Below are 22,784 nucleotides of genomic sequence, written 5' to 3' on the forward strand. Positions count from 1 at the left end.
TGCGTGGGGCTCCATGCTGAGCATGGAGCCTGCTTGGGATCCTCTCTCTCTCTCTCTCTCTCTCTCTCTCTCTCAAAATAAATAAATAAGCATTTTAAAAAAACCTTGAAAAATGAAAAAAAATAAAGTGTGGTCAATAGAATAAAGGCCCACCCCCCACAAAGATGTCCAGGCCCTGCTCCCCAGACCTGGGAATATGTTACCTTACACGACAAAAGAAACTTTGCAAGTGTGATTAAGTTAAGGATCTTGAGAGAGGGAGATTATCCTGGATTGTCCAGTGGGGCCCAATGGAATCACAAGAATCCTTATAAGACTATGGCAGAGGGTCAGAGTCAGAGAGACATTTGAAGATACTATATTGCTGGCTTTGAAGATGGAGGGATGGGTCATGAGACAAGAAATGCAGGTGGTCTCTAGAAACTGGAAAAGGCAAGGGAGCAGCTTCACCCCCTTGGACCCCCAGAGGGAAAACAGCCATGGTGACATCTTGATTTAAGCCCAGTGAACCCAATTTCTGGCTTTTGACCACCAAACGGTAAGACAGTAAATTTATGTTAAATCACTAAGTAATTTGTTATGGCAAAACCAGGAAACAAATATATAAAATATTATAGTTTTTCATTCTAGTATATATTTTATAACATCCCTTTTGCTACTCTGAAATGAAATGGCATACATAATTTACCAGCTCTTTTACCTAAAAAATATAAATTACTATATCTTGTAGTCTGAATGTTTGTGTATCTCACTCTCCTCAGCCCCCAGCCCAAATTTCAAAATATGGAAGTCCTCACCCTCTAAGGTAATGAATGGTATTAGTAGGTATGGCCTTTAGGAGGTGCTTAAAAATTATGAATGTGGAGCCTTCGTGAAGACGAGGCTCCAGAGAGGTCCCTAGGTCTTTCTGTTATATGAAGGCTGTGAACAATCTACAAGAGAATCCTCACCCAACCATGCTGATGCCCTGATCTCTAACTTCCAGCTTCCAAAACTGTAAGGCATAAATTTCTATTGTTTATAAGCTACCCAGTCTGTGGTATTTTGTTATTGTAGCCCGTACGGACTAAAACATTTACCTAACCTAATAAGGGAGAGATAAAGTGAAAGTTAGCCTATGATAAAATAATATATAATCATGCTAAATTAAATATGTCAATGAACTCACTATGCATATGCTTGGGCACAACTACAGTAGAAAACATGATACAGGGGTCATATGTTTGCACCTTCAAGTAGAATGGCTGTGAGAGTGAGAGCCGAAAATGTAGATTGATTCTGGGGACACAAATATCACACAGGGCACGGTTGTCTGTGACATGATTTTCTGAAATGGTGAATGACTCTTACTTAGTCAAGTTCTGAATGAAAGAAAGCATAATCCTTCAGTTAACAAGAGGTTGCCTTGGAAAATTTAGGATATATTAAAAATGATTCTGTGATTATATATAAAACAGAATTCCAGACTCTGATAATTATAAACAAAGTTTCATATACCTAAAATGTACATCTGTATGTTTGAGGCTGTGTAGGACAGGCAAAGAATCTTCAATGTGTGACTGTTCCTTTCCTCCCAAGATATCCTGCATCTGTGGCCAGGATCAATGAGACAGGGGATGTTGGCTCCAGTTATTAGGCTGGTGACAAGGACATGTCCTGGTACATGTCCCTGCTATACTGCGTATCAACATAAATCCTCTATAATAGTTTTTTCCCATCTGCCCCCCTCCCGTTTTGTTTTCCACTGGGACCCAAAACCTTCTTTGTGACCCTGGTCCTGCGCACAACATGCCAGCACCACTGCACAACCAAGAGTTGCCCCGTGACATTTCTAAAATGGCCCCTAAGTAGTGGAACGGCCTTCATGAGAACTGCTGGTCTTCATGACCAGGAAAAATCCATCTAGAGTTTTGGAAGGATATCTTACTGCTCTACTGGAGATGCTCAGCTGAAAAGACTCAGGAAGAACCTAAGACCTCTCTTCAACATCGTATATCGAGGTGTGGAAGAAACGGATTTATTCCATGTTTGCTGAAAGATCCAACTAGGGGGCAGAGTGGACATAACCATGTGACAGTGTGGTGTGGTGGCTAGGGTCACAGACTTGAGCTTCAAGGACATTCAAAGTCAAATTTCTGTCAAGCTCTTTTCTGCTCCAGGAAGATGGAAACTTTTCCCATTGTTAACAATTTTAATAGCCATCCCGTCTCTTTCTTTCGTGTGTCTGGATAAAGAAGGGTGGTGAGAAAGGGAGACAAATGGGACAGCTCAAGCCAGGGGACTCCTAGTCTGGAAGAGAGATCTAAGCTGGGAGATTTCAGACAAGAGGATGACAGGAATAACCACAATGGTTCTACGCACTTCTATTTCGGCTGAACTTCCCTTGCACCTCAGGCCACACATACATGCCAAGAACGTCACTATGGCTACCAAATACTTCCATACCCTAAGAAAGGTGTGGGAAAATTGTTGCAGAAGATGCTAAGCCAGGGCTATGTTGGGTCCCCAGTTGGGCACCTTAAGGGTAGAAAAAGGTGACATGAAGAGGCCAAGAATGGGGGCTGTTTTTGGAGTTTTAAGTATCAACACTTGGGCTTCAAGTATCGTCTCAATATAAGCTCCACTTATTAATCTGTATCTCAGGTAACATCTGTTCCCAGATCCAAGTTGCAGCTCCCAAATCTTCAGCCATAGCCTGTATTCAATTATTGTCCTCCTGAGCCTTCGAGCAAATAATCTCAGAGGACTTGAGAGCAATTGCGTTCCCTTCAGTTTGATATGCTGCAATGGAAGGAATTTGTACAAATAAGTGTGAAGGTGGAGACATAAATGAAACCCAGAAGAATGGTTTTTGAAAGCCTGGGACAGTTTGTATGCCTGCGTTAACAAAGCAGTGGCTGATCTACTATACTTGGAAAAACTTCAATCATCCCTTCTATTGGAAAGACTCACTGGCTGGGCCACACACCTACAAGGGACCACCATCTAGTGGTAAATCAAGAGAACTGCAAGATTTGTTTAGTAAAAGAACAGTCCTTTATCACTGGATTTCACCCCCTTTGTACCTGGAAGTAAGGTTCATTTCCACCTGGGGTCAACAAGTTTTTTTGAAACCGTGAACTAAGCATGGTTTGTACCTTCCTTAATAGTTGGGGGGAAAAGTCAAAAGAATATGTTGTGATACATGAAAATTATATGAAAGTTAAGTTTCAGTGACCATAAATAAAATTTATTAAAAAACAGCTATTCTAGGGGCACCTGGTTGGCTCAATTGGTGGACCATGGGACTCTTGATCTCGGGGTAGTGAGTTTGAGCTCCACCTTGAGCACAGAGCCTACTTTAAAAAAAAAAAAAAAACAGCTATACTATTCTGTGTACATATTTTCTACGGTTGCTTTCACACTGTAACAGCAGAGTTGAATACTTGCAACAAAGACCATATGGCCCACAAAGCTGAAAATACTTACGATCTGGCCTTTTACAGACAATGTTTGCCAACGCCTGCTTTAAACTAATAACAGTTTAAAGCCTGGCAATGTTAAATAAGCAAGGGGCTGCTCACTGCCTTCATTCAAGTGAATTCACTGGCTGATTCATTCATTCATTTTATAATCCCTAGGAGTGACAGATTCAAAGAAAAAGTTCTCGCGTACATCTAGCTCTCACATTCCAGAATGACAGGCGCAGGTCTCCTCCTTAACAGTCCATTATATCCTATATAACTACATCATTGGCAAAACTTCAAACCCTCGCGGCACTTGGGTGGTTTGGTTGGTGGAGCATCTGACTCTTGATTTTGACTCAGGTCACGATTCCAGGGTCATGGGATCGAGCCTCACATTGGGCTCCATGCTGAGTGTGCAGCCTGCTTAAGATTCTCTCTCTCCCTCTACCCCTCGCCCTTTGCCCCTCTCCCCCACTGTCTCCCTCTCTCTCTCTAAAATTAAAAAAAAAAAAAAGCCTCCAAAAAACCCCTTCAAATTCTCCGGTCTCTGTGTTCCTAACAAAAGAGCATGCTTGCTTCCATCTCTCTTCTTTTGGCTCCAAGAAATCTTTGGCTGCAAATTACTTTCTTCCCAAGAATTCCTAAGTCCACTCCTGTGTAGTTATCAGCACATTTATCAGCACTGTGCTCAGTGCCTGGATAAAAGACGAGTAACACGCAGCCCCTGTCTTTAAGATACTGACCATTTAGAAAGGATTATGGAAGAGCATGTAAAGATGGTGAGAGAGATACAGGAAGGGAGGGGAAAGGATATCCAGGGCAGCCTGAGGAGTCAGGAAAGGCTTCAGAAAAGTAGCCAACAAAGATAAGAAGGGAGTGAGACAACCAGAACTGGAGGAGACCATTTCAGCCCCAAGGACACATCAGCACAAGCAGAGGTGTGGAGGTAAAGAAATGGCAGACGTACAGACACCTACAATAGGTTGGGTACCTTGGAGCTACAGGAGCATGCATATTATACTTCTGTTCACCATTCTAGCACCAGACTATTGCCCTGGTGACCCACTGTTTCATATACGTTTGCAAGTTTTCTAACATAAATGTATGAATGTCTGAAATGGTGTTTTATTAACATTACCTCGTATGTTTTTCATAATACCCTTCGAAGTGGGTATTATCAAAGCCTCTATTTAAAAAGCAGCAGCATCTCATAAGTATAAACCCCAGAGAAACTCTCACATGTATGCACAGGGAGACTGCACAAGTACATTAGAACAGCACTGTCTATAAAAGCAAAAATGAACAACAGGCTCAATGTCTGTCAAATGGCTAGTTCATGGTGTTTTCATGCAACAGAATGCTCTAAAGCTGTGAAGGTAAATGAATTAGAACCTCACATCTCAGCATACCTCAATATCAAAATATAATAAGTGAAAAAAGTTGCAAGGGAATAAACGGGAAAATATAATAGGGAAAATATAATAACATTTATGTAAAGTTTTAAATCATGCAAAGCAATATTTCATGTTCCTTGGGGACACATACATATGTAGCAAAAGTATTAAGAAATGAATAGGAATGAGAAATGCTGCATTCAGGACAGAATTTACTTCTGAAGGGAGGAGGAGTTCATTAGGAAGTAGGGAGAAGGCATTCCAGAAGAGGGAGCAGCATATACAATAAACTGAGTTACGCAGTAATTTGGTATTTATAGGAATCAGTAAAGGTTTAACGTTGCTAAATCATAAAGTGAAAAAGCAGGGTGGGGAGGTGAGAAGTAGAAAGACAGAGATCAGGGTGCACAGAAGCCCAGTAGTACTCCTGTTTGACTTTCTCCAACAGACAACGGAGAGCCAAAATGACTTCTACATAGAAGGCTTTGGCAGTAGTATGGAGAGGACACTGGGCTGGTCAAGTTGGAAGGATAAGTTAGGCATCTCTTGCCATGGTTCTAACAGGAGATGATGGGCACCTGAAATTAGGCAATGGCAGTGTGACAGGGAGGGAGAAGCCATTCAAGAGAAACTTTGGCACCCTGCACCAGGAGTCATGCCCCTCAACAGGAAAATGGGTGGAATACTGTGCAGCGGTGAAACAAACACCTACAGGCAACAGCTTGGATGAACCTCAAAATGTTGAGTGAAAACAAGTTCCAGAATACTGCACAGAGAAAGATACAAATCTTAGGAAATTCAAGAATCATCCCAACTGTTTTTGGCCGCATACGTATGGAATAAAGATATAGATATGAAAAGAAACTACAAAGGAGGGTAGTGATTTCTCTGGGAGATGGGGAATGAGATGAGGTGAGTTTGGCTGTGCGTGTGAGTGCGCGCATATAGGCATATATTGACGGAGGGCGACAAAAGTCATTTACGGACCAGTGACGACAACGTATCAGGACCGAGGCTTCTGCTTACTCTAACTCTGTGCAGTAAAGGCCCTAACAAAGGAAAGACAAACAGATAAAGGAGATGACGTATTTCTCAGATACTTTGGAGGAAGAATCCGGAGGTTCCCAGACTTTTTCTTTCTTAGTCGGTTTTAGATTCACTCACCCCAGGCGAGCGGCCCCACGCGCTCTCCCTTCCCTCCGACAACGAGGGGAAAGTCCCCGGGGAAAGTACACGAGACGGAGGGGACACAGCCACAGTTAGAGCCGAGACCCCCCCCCCCCCCCCGCAAAAAAACCCCAGCGAAAGGGGCCGGGCTAAAGGGGGCGGGGCTAAAGGGCCTCCCTGGAAGGGAGGCACCCGCGCAAGCGCAGTAGCGCGCCTTGCCGCCATGGCGTTGGCGCCGTCCAGTAAGCCGCCGGTGGTGGCGGAGACTTCCCCTCAGGAAGCCTGGTCTCCGCCTCCTCCTCTCACCCCGCCTGCTCGGCGGCGGAGGCGGCGGTGGCGGCAGCGCCTGTCCCTGCCTCTCCGCCACCTCCACCCCGGCCTACCCCCCGGCCGGCGGCGTTGGCGGGGAGGGGGACAGTAGTTGTAGACGCCCGCCCCTGCCTCAGAGAAGGTGAGTTCCCGCCCCGGCGGCGGGGGCGGCCCGGTCTTCAGCCCCTCAGCTCCCTCCGCGGCCCAGTGAAGGCTGGGCGCGCCCCTAGCGTGCGCCATGGCCGACCGGGCCGGGGCCGGAGTCCGTCCGCCCTCCTCACCACCCGCCTCCCGGGGAAAGGGGCGCCACGGCCCCCCGGTGGAGCGTGGAGGGGAGAGGGACACCCCAGCAAGCTCAGGAAGCTGAGGATTGAGGGGGCAGAGAGATGTCCAGGGAGAAGTCTTGACTGGAGTGGCAGGGAAAGGGAAGGAGGATGGATGAGGCAGCTCCGAGGATAAGGAGAGAAACGGCCTGAGACGTGGAAGCGAGGAAACCTCGGCGGGGTGAACTTGAACATCCGGGGAAATAGACACTTGGGCCGAAGTGGAGTTAGGACTCTGCCCACCGCAGGAAGTAGCTCCGGAGCTTAAAACTGTCGGGGCCCTGGGGGAAGAGCGGAGGGGCGAGGGCGTTGAGAGGTCCCTTTGGAGAGTTTTCCGGGGCTTTTTGAGGATAACACCCTATAAAGCAAGCTTCTGAGCTTTATAGGCCTATTTTGATAGTGGTCTGAGTTCAATAGGGATCTACAGATCAGTGTCAAAGGTAGCAAAGTGGACAGTAGTGAGAGCGGTGAAAAACAGAATTCATCCAGACACTCCCGACTGTAGGGGAAAGAGCTGAGCTCCATTTGCATTTGCGCAGAGGTGACTGGGAGTTTCAAAGGGAAAATGAGGGACTGGAGGAGAGGTGGGGGTTCCAGAAGAGTCAGGGAAGTGAGGAATTACAAAGGGGATGTTGTTAGGCCAGCTGTGTCTGGCTGCTGGCAAGTAGGGAGGGACCTTAGGATTCTATCCTCCCACAGCCACTGGGAGACCTAGGCGTCTCCTTCCCGATGATTACACTTCAATGGAATGGCTTTCAGGTCTTTGAGAAGGACACTCCTGAGTTGTAGGAGGGACACATCCTTCTCAGAGACAGGAAGGATTCACAATCCAAATTCAGTAAGTACTCTTAAAAAGAGAGATGGGGACCTGTTATCAGGTGTTGGCGCTAAAAACAGCAGATTTCTTTTTGACAGCCCTGAGGTTTTTCTTGCAGGAGCTCCAAAGGGGGCTGGGTCATCGCTGGGATTCAGCCTTAAGCTGCTAGAGGCCATGTTAAAATTTGGTCAAGTCTCCCTGCAGGAGTTTGGAAGGAGTGTTTCTGCCCAAGTTTTCACAGTTCTCACCAACACATTTCCCCTAACACAAAAAGCTATTTCCTCATCATCTCGATCTAACAGATGTTTAAGTTCCTACAAGTACTATATGCCTGTGAACACCCTATTTGTCCCAAACTATGAGGTAAGACTGTAAGGCAGTTTAGGAAAGGATTTTAGATGGTGGAGCTTGATCGCGTTGCAGGTCTCAGTAAAACATTTCACCATCTTCAGTCTCACCATTTTTAGTACTTACCGTGTTGACTTATGTTGCTTTTTGTCCCCAGAGGGAAAAGACAGTGGAAGCCAAAATATTGTAGAATAATTTAGATTCCTTTTTTCTGGAGAGGCATCAATATAATAACCTCATGAAAATAATTTTGTTTTTACCCTTTTTCGTGATATATTCTATTTTTCTGTGCTATTCCATAATCTTTTACGTATTTCACTTTGGTGGAACGGCAAAGTAAAAAAAAAAAGTATACGTTTCTTAAAACATTTTTATAAGCACTTTATGTAAATTCCATGCACTAAAAATGGAATGAGGAAGTCATTGCAACCAAATGATGTTCTAGTAAATCTCTGAATGAAGGCAACCTTCGGAAAACTAGATTTAACGTCTTGAGTCAGCCTAGGTTAGTTATCATTGTTCTGAGGTCAAAAATAAACTCTGGATTTAGTTTTCATACCAGACTTACTGCCTCTCACCAACAAGTAAGCCTGAGCAGTTTATAGATTATGCAATTTGTAATAGAGTTTATAATTTTTATACGGTTTATAGTTTATACAATTCAGTTTGGCTCTCAGCCAGATCACAGGAAGATTTGGAAACAGTTTCTCATGGAAAAACAAGTTTTTTTGTTTTTCGTGTGTGTGATGACTTTAAATATGTGCAATTTCTTAAGACTTTGTACAATGTCAGTTCACACAGTGCTATCAGTCACCTTTCTATACGACTTCAAGGTGGTATAATGAGAATACTGGAATAGGAATCTTGACTAGTACTAGGTTCTAGTGCTAGTTTGTCCACTAGTTGTATGACTTGAGTAAGTCCCAAACTTTTCTTTTCAAACTTTCAAAGTCCCAAACTTCCGTTTTGAGTTTTGTCATCTGTGGGGAGGGGGAATGGGATTAGCCCAATTGAGTGGTTCTCAGCCAGGGGTTATTTTGCATTCCTACCCCAGAGGACATTTGGCAGACATTTTTGGTTTCCACCACTGGGCAAGGAAGGACAGGGTGAGCACAGGTGCTACCTGGCATCTATTTGATAGAAATAAAATGCACAGGGCAGTCCCACACCCACCCTAACAAAGGATTCTCCTACCCAAAATGTCAGTAGTGTCGAGGTTGAGGACCTCTGCACCAACCAAACTCTGAGGTCCTTAAAATTGTTAACTGGCTTTACAGTTCGGTATTGATATTCTTTCCATGAGCTGGCTGTGTACTGGAATAGCAGTTCATAAAACACGAAACCTCGACCTATAATGGCCGTCAGGTGGCATTCAAAGAGTGATGAAATCTCTGAGTTAAGATTGAGACTTCATGAGGATATGAAAAACAAAATATAATTCGCTACCTAAAAGTTACCTCTTGTCACATTATTTTGGGTAAATATCCTTCATTAACTGTTCAGTTAACTGCTACCTAACAAATGGTAAATATGTGGCATATTATACTATTTAAAACACTAGTAGAAGTCATATATTTTTACTTGAGATATTTGTAAAAGCCTTAAATAATTGCCAGGTAAGACAGTACATAAACAAGAGGAAAATGTTGCTTGTTACTGACCCAGTATTTTTTTTTTCCTTAAAAGACTTGGTTAGGAGATTTACCTTAAATGTATGAATTATTGTGCTTCCAGTTACTAAAATCCCAGTCACTGTCAAGATCCTGATAGGACCATTCAAACTGATTTGAAGAACATCTGCTAAACCATTTTCACCTATAGCTGTAACACTGAGAGGAGCTCCTTTGTACGGGCTCGATAATGAACAGATGTCGGTAAGGATTAAATATTGGCAAGCAGAGAATATGTAGAAAGTGTCAGATTACAAATAGGAAATTGAGAAATTAAACTCACTCACAAAAACCCAAAGAAATACCGCATAACCAGACTTCTATGAAAAGACATATATATAGAATTTATGGTGAAGTTGTCATAACGTTTTCCAGGACACTCTAATTCATTCAGTGAGGTTTCTCAAAAAAAGTTTTTTGGTTTCTCAAGTATTTTTGACAGTTAAAAATTTTTTTTAAGTAATCATATTCCTGAAGGATTAGTAAAAACAAAACCACAAAAAACAATTCCAGCTTATTTGCTTCTTTTCAAGAAATTAAATGAACTTGGTTTTAGAATGAAGGACATTTTTGACTCCTTATTGAATCAGTAACCCATTTACATAGCATTACCTAAAAATGTTTTCCTTTGTTTTCATGATAGTAAGCAGAGATTTGGATCAAATGACAGAAAAATCTAGCTAATAGCCATTGTTGTATTATTCAGAAAACACTTTTTGAGCTCCTGGTATGTATCAGGTACTGTGCTCAGTCCCAAGGATATACTGATGAATTAGGCACAGCCCTTTTAAAGAGCTTAGTAGTTAATGTTTTTTTGTGAAATTAGAAAAAGAAAAAACAAAACAAAATGCAGTTTGGGGGTTTTTTCTTTTAAACACAATAAAAGTTTATTTATCTCTCAAATTACGTTAATGGTGAGTGCTCCAGAGCTGGCATGATTGCTTTCTTCTTCCTGACACACAACTTCTATCTCTTAATCTGAAATGGCTGCAGAGGAAATGTGGGATAGTAGTGTGAGGCAGTCAAATTCTCCATGGAGTGGTGAGGAAACAGGTTAATTGACAACTTCTAAAATTGGTAAGAAATAGCAGGATGAACACATTAGAGAAAATGTAGTCTTAAATGTGGATTAGCCAGGACTCCTGGGATAATCAGGAGTAGTTCATTGTTTTGTATAAAGGTGTGCTCTGTCCAAGACATATTTGCTACGTGCACACCAGGGCACATTATGTTGTAAATCTAGTGTTGACAGATGGGTAGAATAGTTGGGGAGAAAGATCTCTGGAGAGACATTGATGATTATTTGTTAGTTGCAGATCTGCTGACTTTATTAGATGTCAGTGTGTGAAAATAGTGACTAAGCATGTTAAAATGGCTAAAAAGATTTCCCCTACTATATTCATCACATATATGTTAGGGCATCTATGTGAAAGCATTGGGGCTTTCCCCCACTTCTTACAGACCCATTCACATTCACATTTACTAATCCTTTGAAAGGAATGGAATGCATCTGCTGGCATTCTGATGTTGGATGTCTGCCTTGGGTCCAAGTAAAACTAACTTCACAAGCATGATCCTTGAGCTAGCTAGCCACAGAGTACTTACAATTACTGATGTTCAAAGACTTAGTTTAAATAAAGACACAAATTTTATATTAAATGTGTAACTATATTAAATGTGTAGTACTCCCAATTAATGATTTTGTTAATTCTTTTGTATTTTATCATTGGAAATTTGCCATAATAGTAAACCCTTAGTTATTTTTGTGATTGTTGGGTTAGTGTGAAATAGCTAGAGCTTGGCAAACTCCTAAATCAGATACTAATCTATGTTCCTGAAAAGACAAGGTTAATAACCAACATAGCTAGGAGTATTTATGAGGCTGACAGCTACAGGGTTGCATGTCTAGCACAATTAAGATCTCTAAAAAATACTTAGGTAAAAAATAAAAAAATTAAAACCTGAAAAGATAGCAAATAGTTACAAAAGATAGCAAAGATAACAGTCAGTTACCTAGTCTCCTAAAATGTAATGCTATGCTCTGCTTAGCCTTTCCTGAGATTATAATGATGCTAAAAGATTGCAAAACTCAAGAGCAGGAATGAGGGGAGGCTATACACTCTCACCACTTCTGTTCAGTATTGTACTGGTGGTCCTAGCCAGTACAGTCAGGCAAGAAAAACAAAAGATGTTCAGATTGGAGAGAAATAACACTCTCTATTTGCAGATGATATGATCATCTATGTAGGAAATGCCAAGGAACCTCAGAAAAGGCTACTAGAATAAATTTAGCAAGGGGGCAAAATATTAGCTCCATATACAAAATCAATTGTATTGCTCAATGTTAGCAACAAACAGTAAGTTCAGATTTTTAAAAATACTGTTTACTACTGCACCAAAGAACAAAATACTTTTAGATAGCTTTAATGGAATACAGAGAATGCTACATAACATGGCTGAGAGAAAAATGCAAATAATGGGAAAATATAGAACGTCTCCTAATACTTCTGACTGAGTTAGATTTAAAAGTATTAGACCGTAAGGCGCCTGGATGGCTCAGTTTTCGGTTAAGCATCTGACTCTTGATTTCAGTTCAGGTCATGATCTCACAGTTGGTGAGTTTGGGCCCTGATTTGGGCCCTAAGCTAACAATGTGGAGCCTCCTTGGGATTCTCTCTCTTCCCCACTCACATTTCTCCCTCTCTCTCTCTCTCTCTCTCTCTCTCTCTCTCTCTCTCTCAAAATAAATAAACTTCAAAAACAAAGTATAAGACCATACCATTTTGGGGGTGTATTAAAGGGAAAGAACTGAGCTAAAACTAACCAAATTAACATCCTAATTTTGCTCATTTTTTCTTCAGAGATATTTAATATACATTTTTTTAAAGATGCTGTATAATGTTTAAGTGCCGTGTCACAACAGAAATGATGTGCGGTGGGGCATGACATTTTTTAAATAGATTTTTCACTTAAATTCAGTTGATTTATTCATCAGAACTGAGACTTACTAAAAACATTTTATACAATGCAAAAGCTCAGGCTTTGCAATTTCCATTTTTTAATATATTTTTTTTAATATTTATTTTTGAGAGAGAGTACACGTGCTTGCAAGAGCAGTGGAGGGGCAGAGAGAGAGGACAAGAGAAAGAATCCCAAGCTGACTCCCTGCTCCGCTTGGAGCCCAACACAGGGCTGGATCTTATGACCAGATCAGGACATGAGATCTATTTCTAGAAATAGAAAGGTTTTCAGAATTTTGCTAGATTTTTTCCAAAAAATATTAGAAGGTAAATCTAAAATAATACTCCAGATGAGTTTCAGTCAAGACAAGCTATTTCTTGCTTGGGACCTAATACCAGCCTGTAAGTAGTAAAATTAGCTAGTATCCTTAGAGGTTTCTGCTTGATATTCCATACTCTTGGGTATTAAAGTAGACATGGCACCAATTAACACAGGATATAAACTGAAATCTTCAAAGAATTGGTTCAAAATAGAGCAGCCAGAAGACACAATAATGATCAAGTCTAACTTTCAGCTTTCTTTCTTTCTTTTTTTAATGTTTATTTTTGAAAGAGTGAGAGCAAGAGAGGGGCAGAGAAAGGGGGGCAGAGGATCGCAAGTGGGCTTCACACTGACAGTAGAGAGATGGAGGCAGGGCTTGAACTTACAAGATCAAGACCTAAGCCAAAGTCAGACGCTTAACCAACTGAGCCACCCAGGAGCCCCCAGTTTTCATTTCATTTCATTTCATTTCCATTTCGTTTCATTTCATTTCTTTCTTTCTTTCTCTCTTTCTTTCCCTTTCTTTCTCTTTCTTTCTTTCTTTCTTTCTTTCTTTCTTTCTTTCTTTCTTTCTATGTTTATTTTTGAGAGAGTGTGATCAGGGGAGGGGCAGAGAGAGAGAGAGAGAGAGAGAGAGAGAGAGAATCCCAAGCAGGTTCTATACTGTCAGCAAAAAACCAGTGTGGGGCTGGAACCCACCAACTGTGAGATCATGACCTGAGCTGAAGTCAGTCGATTAAGTCTCCGACTTGTGATTTCAGCTCAGGTCATGATCTCACATTTAGTGAGTTTGAGCCCCGCATTGGGCTCTGCACTGACAGCGTGGAGCCTGCTTAGGCTTCTCTCCTTCCCTCTTTCTGTGCCCTTCCCTGCTTGCTCTCTCTCTCAAAAATAAACATTTCAAAAAGTAAGTACTAAAAAGATCCTCTAAAACATGAGTTATCTTGAAATACAAAGAATTAGGTACTCCTGTCAGGCACTCTTGCTCTGTTTACACATAACCTTTCCTTTATTTGGCTTTCTGTAGTTACGAGAAAAGTTGGCTGGGAGAACATTTCACTAGGTCAGTAAAATGGATGAAATCCTGAGTAACGATAAAAGCTCATTCATTCAGTACTTGCTATGTACCATATACTGTTCTAAGCATTTTATGTATATTCATTTCCTTAAGGCTCACAACAGCTCTTTGAAGTATATGTTATATCCCTATTTTAGAGATGAGGGACTTAAGGCACAGAGAGGTTGAGAAATTTAACCAAGCTTACACAGCAAATAACTGGCTCCAGAGTCCCTATGTCTGGCTCATAAGAGCAACGAGATAAGTGACACAATATGATGGGCAGTAGTTCTGCATAGGTGAATTGGCCTTATGTTAGGTGGATAATCTTTCTGGGGGAAAAAAACCAACATTTAAAAGTCCAGTTTAACAAATTAAGGTAAAATTTCATTTTCCAAAAACATCTGTTAATAGATCTTTAAGCTCTTCTAGTACACTTTATTGAGATATACTTTACTTAAAATACACACATATTTAAAGTACACAAGGCAATGTGTTTTTGTCAGGTATATACTCAGCAACCATCATAAATAAAATGCCAGATATTTCCATCAACACCCAGAGTTTGCTCATGCCTCTTTACAGTCCATCCCTCCTTCTACTCCTGTCCCCAGCAACCACTAATCTGCTTTCTATCACTATAGATTAGTTTATATTTCCAGAACTTTTTGCAAATAGGGAATCATACAAGTAGGTACTCATATCTTGCACTAAGCATGATGATTCTGAGATTCATCCGTGTTGTGTATATATTGCTATTTTGTTTCTTTTTTGTTGCTGAATAATTCTACCATATTGATATACCTGGTTTTGTTTATCCATTAACCTAATGACAGACATTAGGGTTGTTTTAGTTGGGGGCTATTACAAATAAAGCTGCTATGAACATTCATGTACAGGGCTTTGCATGGATATATGTTTTTGTTTCTCTTGAACAAATACAAGTGAAATGGCTGGGTCATATGATAGATGTTGAATGTTTAAAGAAATTATCAAACAGCTTTGTAAAGTTGTACCATTTTAAATTCTAACTAGTAACGTATGAGAATTACAGTTGTTGAACATCCTTACCAACATTTGGTATTTTTAGTCCTTTTAATTTTAATCATTTCCAGTGATAGTGTAGTAGTATCTCATTGTGGTTTTAATTCGCATTTACTTAGCCATACACACACACACACACACACACACACACACACACATACACATATACACTCTTTGAGGTGTCTGTTAAAATCTTTTGCCCATCCATTTTAATTTGTGTTTATCTTACTGAGTCATAAGAGTTCTATATATATTCTAGATACAAGTCCTTTGTCTGATATATGAGATGGGAATATTTTCTCCCACTTATGGCTTGCTTTTCATTTTAATTTTAGAGTCATAAGTAAATTATATACATTAAAACAACTCAAATAATTCAGAGAGATACTATATATATTAGAGAAACATTTTTAAATATTCATCATCCTTTCTAAAAAGTTTATCATTTACAGTTCTTGAACTCAATATTTTTAGCCAAACCTTTTTAATCTATACACTTGTTCTGAAAATTAACCTGTAGAACCTTTAAATTCAATTTTTATGGAGTTTTTAATTACAAAGTATTTTTTTTGTACAAATTAAAACAGTACAGACATATGCAGAGAGCAGAATGTTAAATATTGTCTCTTACTCCTTTCCTAAACTCACATCCCAAGCCCCATTAAGTGTATACCTTTTCAGATTTTTTTTTCCTATGGGTATTGAGATATACAAGATCAGACTGTCAAATCACACTAACACAAATCAGTAATATTACCTAGTATCAAGGCTTTCTAAGTATTTCAAGGATACAAGCAATCAAGCAACTCTAAAGAAGCAAAGATCTCTAGGACATGAAAGATGGCTCCTCAGACCTGCATCTCTAACCGAAAATAATAGATGAGGTTTCTAAGTAAGGATCACCTCACACAGTGTGGGTATTTAAATTATGAATCATTTTATATACCCTTGCTTATGTGACATTCTTCATAGAGCTATGCCTCATTGGTCCTGAATTTACTTACTGTAGATCATCCTTAGCCAGGAACATCTTGCTAAGGGCATTTCAAAGATAAGTTCCTATTCTTTTAGCCAGTATCATTGGTCTCTTTTCTCAGAGGTCCAGAAGTCACCTACCCTCTTCCCTCTCCCCCCACCCCCAGAAAGGAAGTGAATGGATTGCAGCCCAGCTCTTTTAATGCCTTCCTTACAATAAATACATGTGAATATATTTATTTTTTGGTTCTGTGTTGTGTTTTTATACTAAAATTGGATTTGAGATTGATCAACAGATAGGTACTCAGGTAGGTAGATAGATAGAGTTCTACATCTTGTTTTTTCCCCTTAATATATCATGGACTTTTCTCCATGACAGTACATGTGGTTCCAATTCATATTCACTTAAGTGGCTGCATAGGAAGTACAATTTTGACGTTCCATGATTGGTATCATATTTATAAACTAGTAAATTTATTTTTATATATATATGAAATTTATTGTCAAATTTGTTTCCATACAACACCCAGTGCTTATCCCAACAGGTGCCCTCCTCAATGCCCATCACCCACTTTCCCCTGCCTCCCACCCCCCATCAACTCTCAGTTTGTTCTCAGTTTTTAAGAGTCTCTTGTGGTTTGCCTCCCTCCCTCTCTAACTTTTTTTTCCCCTTCCCCTCCCCCATGGTCTTCTGTTAAGTTTCTCAGGATCCACATAAGAGTGAAAACATGGTATCTGTCTTTCTCTGTATGACTTATTTCACTTAGCATAACACTTCCCGGTTCCATGCACGTTGCTACAAAAGGCCATATTTCATTCTTTCTCATTGCCAAGTAGTATTCCACTGTGTATATAAACCACAACTTCTTTATCCATTCATCAGTTGATGGACATTTAGGCTCTTCCCATAATTTGGCTATAAACTAGTAAATTTCAATAAAAATACATTTCAACTGTTAGGAACTTTAGATAGTAGTATAGACCTCAAATATACATGTGGTAAGTTTGGTGTAGATTATTTATTGAGGTGAGGAACACTTTGAGCAAAAGTTCTGGAAGTTAATATGTGAATATGACTATAGCTTTTGAGTGGCTTATCTGAGCCTTGTTTAGGGAGCCTTGCTTGTGATCATTTTTGTACAACTATAGAGGACTGTTGCCCACCACAGGTAAAGATGGTTTGTGGTTCCTCTCTGTGATTCCCAGATGACCTGAGAGATACAGCTAGAATCAGTAACTATCTTAAAATAGACTATTTCTTGAAATTGTCTGCTATAAAACACAAAAATGCCAAGGCCAGATATCTTCTCCCAGCCTTTCAATACAGATCATTTCCATAAAGTCCAGACTCCTACTGGTGACCCAGTAACTTCCCTTTCAGAATATATTCTGGACTAAATAAGAATATACTACCATATTAAATAGTAGAGCCTTACTAAATGTTTTCATACTGAAATTTCATTCTAATTAGCAAAAAGTTAGTAGATAGTCTTGCAAGCACTCAGGAAATTAAGATTTGAGATGGTATGTGAAGTGATATCTAGTTACAGATTGAAAATATTACCTTAAATGTTTAATATGATCTTCAATCATCCCTCCCTTTATTTTATTCATAGATACCACATTGAATGAATAAATATTGAGCTTTTACACATACTCTTTGTAAAAGGTATATGGGAAGTAGTGATATAGTTTGAATTGCAAAGGATTTCATATTATGAGGGAGGTTGAAAATAAACATCTTCTGAATCATAGGATAATTTCTCCTGAAGCTGATACTTTGATTTGAATGCAAACAAAACTCTGTCCTTAAACTTTTAGTTCAGAGTAAATGTGTTAAAAATCATGAAAGCTATTTTCAAATTTAGAGGTAGACATTTGGGGTCACTGTGTTGTAAAACAAAATATTATTTATTTTTCCGGAGTAAAATATATGCTCAAAAAGTTAGCCTAACTTTCAGGTTTATAGGAAGTAAAATGATAAAAAAGGATATGGATTTGTGAATTTTCAGATACTGGATCTATTTTGGTGGTATGAGTCTAAACTTTGAACTATTTAATCTTTGTAACAAGATTGTACTTGGTTTCAGATGACTGGAAGTGGAATATTAGACAAAAATAGATTTTGGGATCTCTGCATCATGTTTTTTAGCTTCCTGGTTGTTGCACGGTCTCACCATTTGGGGAAAGTCCATGCTAGAAAACTGAAGCAATTAATGGGGGAATATGATCAGATTTCTTCACCAAGTTCCCAGCCTGATAAAGGTAAGTTTCCATTCACCTCTTCATTGATTTCTGCATGATATGTGGGCTTTGGGGACTGGCTTCTTTCATTTAGCATGCCTTCAGGATTTATCCATGTTGTACCACATATTAGTACTTCATCCCTTTTTACTGCTGAATAATATTCCATTGTGTGAATATACCACATTTTATTTATCCATTCATCAGTTAATGGACATTGACTTGTTTCTGCTTTTTAGCAGTTATGAATATTGCTACTGTGAACATTTGTGTGCGAGTTTTTGTGTAACCATAGGTTTTCAGTTCTCTTGGGCATATACTTAGGAGTGAAACTGATGGGTCATACAGTAACACTGTTAACAATTTGAGGCATTGCCATACTGTTTTTCTTTTTTTTTCTTTTTAATTAGGAAACATTTCCAATGGTTATTCATAAAATTATTAAAACAGCAAAAGTTGATTTACAGAGCCACATGTCAATAACAAAACAGGAAGGAAATGAAACGTTCAAGAGACATCTTGAAAAGTTTCAAAGAAGTATATACCAGGCTAAAAATCTGCAGTTAAACTATGGTTGCATAACAGTTTATACTCATTCCTACATTTTCTCAATAAGTTCTTCCTTATATTTGCCTTTCTCTTTTCCAACTTGTTGAGATTTGGCTTTGCATTCAAGATTTTTTTTCTGATCAAGAGTGCCTGGGTGGCTCAGTCGGTTAAGCATCTGACTTCGACTCTTGACTTCAGCTCAGGTCATGATCTTACGGTTCATGGGTTCGAGCCCTGCGTCAGGGCTTGGGATTCTCTCTCTCCCTCTCTCTCTTTCTGCCCCTCCCCTGCTCCCTCTCTCTGTCTCTGTCTCTAAGTAAATAAACTTTAAAACAAAAAAAGAAACAAAGTCTTAAAAAAAAAAAAACGGAATTTATTCCTGATCTTTTCCTGTTTTATCCTCCTGATAACCACCTTGTTTGGGTAAATGCATGCATGGACAGTTGTGGTATTACCTTCTCACATTGAACCTACTCAATGTAGATGACCTATTTTTTTCTAAACACCTGGACTACCTTGCTGATTGCTGACCTTTATAGTGCCCTTGAACCTCCTGAACCTCATCATCTGTGTGGATGGGCATGGAGCAGACCTTGTACTTCTGCCACCAATCCTTGGAGAGTGGGGAAAACATGATCTTCCTGCGCATGTGCAAGGGAGCACTGAAGTGGCATTTGGGGTTTTTGCTGTGGTCCGAGGTCACAAAAGGGTTGAACTTCATCGTGATGGTCTACCTGGCTCCAGGCAGGCTCAGACCTCTGTGCGTGGGGCCAGAAGTCCAAACTATTTTTCAAAATAGCTGCACATTTTACATCCCCACAAGCAATGAATGAAATGACCCATCTTTCCACATCCTTGCCAATACTGAATCTCACCTGTCTTTTTTATTATAGCCATCCTTGTGGGCATGAAGTATCAATTTCTAAACATAAAAGTAGACAAAATGGTATAACGAACCCTCATATACCAGCATCCAGCTTCAACAGTTATCACCATCTTTTTCATCTTGCTAGTGACTTTGTAAAAGCAGCTTTTTGAGATATAGTTAACATACAATAAACTGTACATATTTAAAATACAAAATTTGAGTTTTGACAGATATATGTGTATACCATCAAATGATCAATACAGTAAACATATCCAGACTCCATAATGTGCCTTTTATAATCATCCCTCCCATCCCTTCCTGTCTCATCCCCAAGCAAACACTGTTACTGTACATTAGTTTGCATTTTCTAGAGTTTTCTGTAGACGGAATCATATGTTATGTACTCTTTTGTCAGGCTTCTCTCAGCGTAATTATTTTGAGATGCATCGATGTTGTTGACTCTATCAATAACCAATAATTCTTCCCTTGTTACCACTGATAGTATTTCACTGTATGGATGTACCACTATTGATAGTTCCATTCACCTGTTGATCATCATTTCTGTTTTTTCCTTTCTGGGGCTATTACAAATAAAATTACCATAAATATTCATGTATCATTCTTTGTAAGGACATATATTTCCTTTTCTTTGGGGGGACATACTGAGGAATGGAATAACTAGATCGTACAGTAGGTGTATGTTTAACTTCCTCAGAAACCAGCAAACTGTTTGCTAGTGGTTGTACCATTTTCTGTCCCTGACCAGCAGTGTGTGAGAATTCTAGTTGTTCCGTATCCTCACCAACTACACTGCTGGTGTCATTCTTTTTATCCCAGTCATTCTAGTGAGTGCGTGGTGGAATTGCATTGTGGTTTTAATTGACATGACCTGATGACTATTGATATTTTTTCATGTGTTCATTGGCCCTTTGTATATATTCCTTTCTGAATTGTCTGTTCAAATCTTTTGCCTATAATCAAATATTTGTTGCGTTATTCTCGTTAGAATTTTTGTACTATTTAAGTTGAATAGGAGCTAAAGTTTCTGATTCACCAAATTAGACTTCATTTAGACTTTATTTTTTGATCTGAAATTTCCAGAAAACGTAGCTGATCATTAGTGACTCTGGAGTGCTATGTCATGCTTCTTTCTTTCTGTTAAAGGGAAGAACATTCTGTTCTCCGTGGGTATGCCACCTTCTAATTTTTAGAGACAAAGTATATCACCAAAACTACATAGGACATGATCTTGTAGGATGTTTTCTGCTACATTTGTACTTAATGCAGGATTTGAGGTAGGGGAAAGAAAGAAATCAGAAATAGTGCTGCCCCCACCAAAAGAATCAAACAAGCCAACAAAAAATTCGTGTCTCTACTTTAAATTTCTTCTGAAACTTTTCTCTGCATCAGTCTGACCCCCTCTCCGCTTTCATCTCCATTCCTCCCTTAACCCTCCCACCAGTACTGTAATAGAGAACAAACCAGAAGACATTCTAGAATGCTTTTTTTTTTTACCAATCAGAAGTAATGGAATGAAATCCAAGCCCTGGACAGAAGATACGGAACTCTGTTCCCTCATCTTCCCTCATGCCCTATACAAAAGAGTAGTTTCATCTCGTAGCAGAATTTCCAATTTCCAGCATTCCCAAACCATTTTATAAACATCCTTTTATTATTAAGTCTTATGGTACTCTAGTCAGGTAAGTAGGCGTATTTATTTTATTTTGTTTGAGTAAACTGAAGATTTTAAAAATTACTTCTCTATGGTTCTATTACTTCTCTTAAAAAACAATATACAAGAAACTGATTAGTCAGAACTTTAGGAAAACTATGAAAACTATCAGCCACCTATCAGGGATGTGTGGCCCTTAACCACACATCCCTATATGCCTTACATTTTTAGCCATACAACAGAACCCTATGTGTTATCTGCTCTCTGCCCTCTTCATCCCACTTCTGAGAATGATAAACCTACTTGTGAGTGGCCTGGGAGATATTTGACTATCCTAATATACCATTTTGGCATATAATGTCATGATATTTAAATTCTTTGCTGAATTAGGTTTTAATTTGTCTGGGCTTCTTTGTTTTGTTTTTTGAAGCTCTCTTCAAGAGCAAAGGAAATATTCAGAATACAATAATCTAGTAAGAAGAATTTTCTCCCATCTTCTCTACAGAGAACCCCTTGTTGTCAACCTAATGAAGCATTCAAAGAAGACATATGACTCTTTTCAAGATGAACTTGAAGATTATATCAAAGTGCAGAAAGCCAGAGGCTTAGAGCCAAAGACTTGTTTCAGAAAGATGAGAGAGGACTGTTTGGAAACTTGTGGGTACAAAGAAGAGGTTGATTACAGACCGAGGCATAGAATGTTTGATCACAGACTCTCATCTGAGACTGTCCAGACCTACCCGAGATCATGCCCTATTTCACCAAAGGTGGAAAACCGGTTACCTCAGTGGCTACCAGCTCATGACAGCAGGCTAAGACTAGACTCTCTGAGCTACTGCCAGTTCACCAGGGACTGTTTCTCAGAAAAACCAGGACCCCTGAACCTTAGTCAGCAAGCATATAACTGTCGCCCATACAGTGTGGAATCTGGAGTTTACAAGCGTCTCTCCTCAGAAAACAGTGCCAGCGCCCATCAAGCCAGTCATAAACAGATACATCAGCAGGGGAAAAGGCACCCAGAGGAAGCCAGAGAAAAAGCAGAGGAGGAGCGGCCCAAGCATAGGAGGAAAAAAGGTTGTGAGGAAATAGATTTAGACAAACACAAGAACTTCCAAAGAAATCTAACACAAATGGAAACAGTCAGGGTCAGTACAGAAAAGCTTAAGAATCGAAAGGAGAAAAAAGGCCGAGATGTGGCCTCTAAGAAAGAGGAACGTAAGCGTAGAAAAGAGAAAAAGGAACAAGGTAAAGAGAGGACAGAGGAGGAAATGCTTTGGGACCAGTCTATCCTTGGATTTTGAAGATCCTGAGTTGGTTCTCCTGAGGTTAAATTGAAAAAATAGTTGAGGAGCTTGGTTTTATGATGTCCATGTTCATATCGATTTTTTCATGTGAACAGTTACTTTAATTTCTAACAACAGGCTGAGTGAACCAAAAGTATTTAATGTGGTTACTCTCCAGCACGGAAATTACTTTTCCTCATTTCCTGAAAGCATCCCTACATTTTTCTTCTATATAATGTAATTTTCCTTAATGAGAGTGGCACTGCTTTTATTCGTCAAAATGCTATGATAGTAGAAGTATTTTTCCCTTGGGAAGTCACTTATTTTAAATTGAAG

At 39.6% G+C, this 22,784-nt stretch overlaps 1 protein-coding gene and 1 pseudogene across 2 annotated transcripts; one reads left to right on the forward strand and one right to left on the reverse strand.

Annotated features, from left to right (window-relative positions):
* Positions 1-6,283: 6,283 nt before the first annotated feature.
* On the forward strand, positions 6,284-22,784 carry KRCC1 (lysine rich coiled-coil 1). 2 transcript variants are annotated; one of them, XM_060655773.3, is made up of 3 exons: positions 6,284-6,458; positions 17,985-18,097; positions 21,596-22,784. In XM_060655773.3, exon 3 carries the CDS (start codon positions 21,693-21,695, stop codon positions 22,464-22,466), a length of 774 nt encoding a protein of 257 aa, XP_060511756.3. In that variant the 5' UTR covers positions 6,284-6,458; positions 17,985-18,097; positions 21,596-21,692; the 3' UTR covers positions 22,467-22,784. The 2 variants fall into 2 exon arrangements, with proteins under 2 accessions (XP_060511756.3, XP_081651365.1); XM_081795239.1 differs by having other exon boundaries at positions 6,285-6,458; positions 21,671-22,784.
* On the reverse strand, positions 18,602-19,448 carry LOC132692940 (ribosomal protein uL24-like; annotated as a pseudogene).

This window comes from Panthera onca, chromosome A3 (assembly GCF_046562875.1).
Source record: "Panthera onca isolate mPanOnc1 chromosome A3, mPanOnc1 haplotype 2, whole genome shotgun sequence".
Lineage (NCBI taxonomy): Eukaryota > Metazoa > Chordata > Mammalia > Carnivora > Felidae > Panthera > Panthera onca.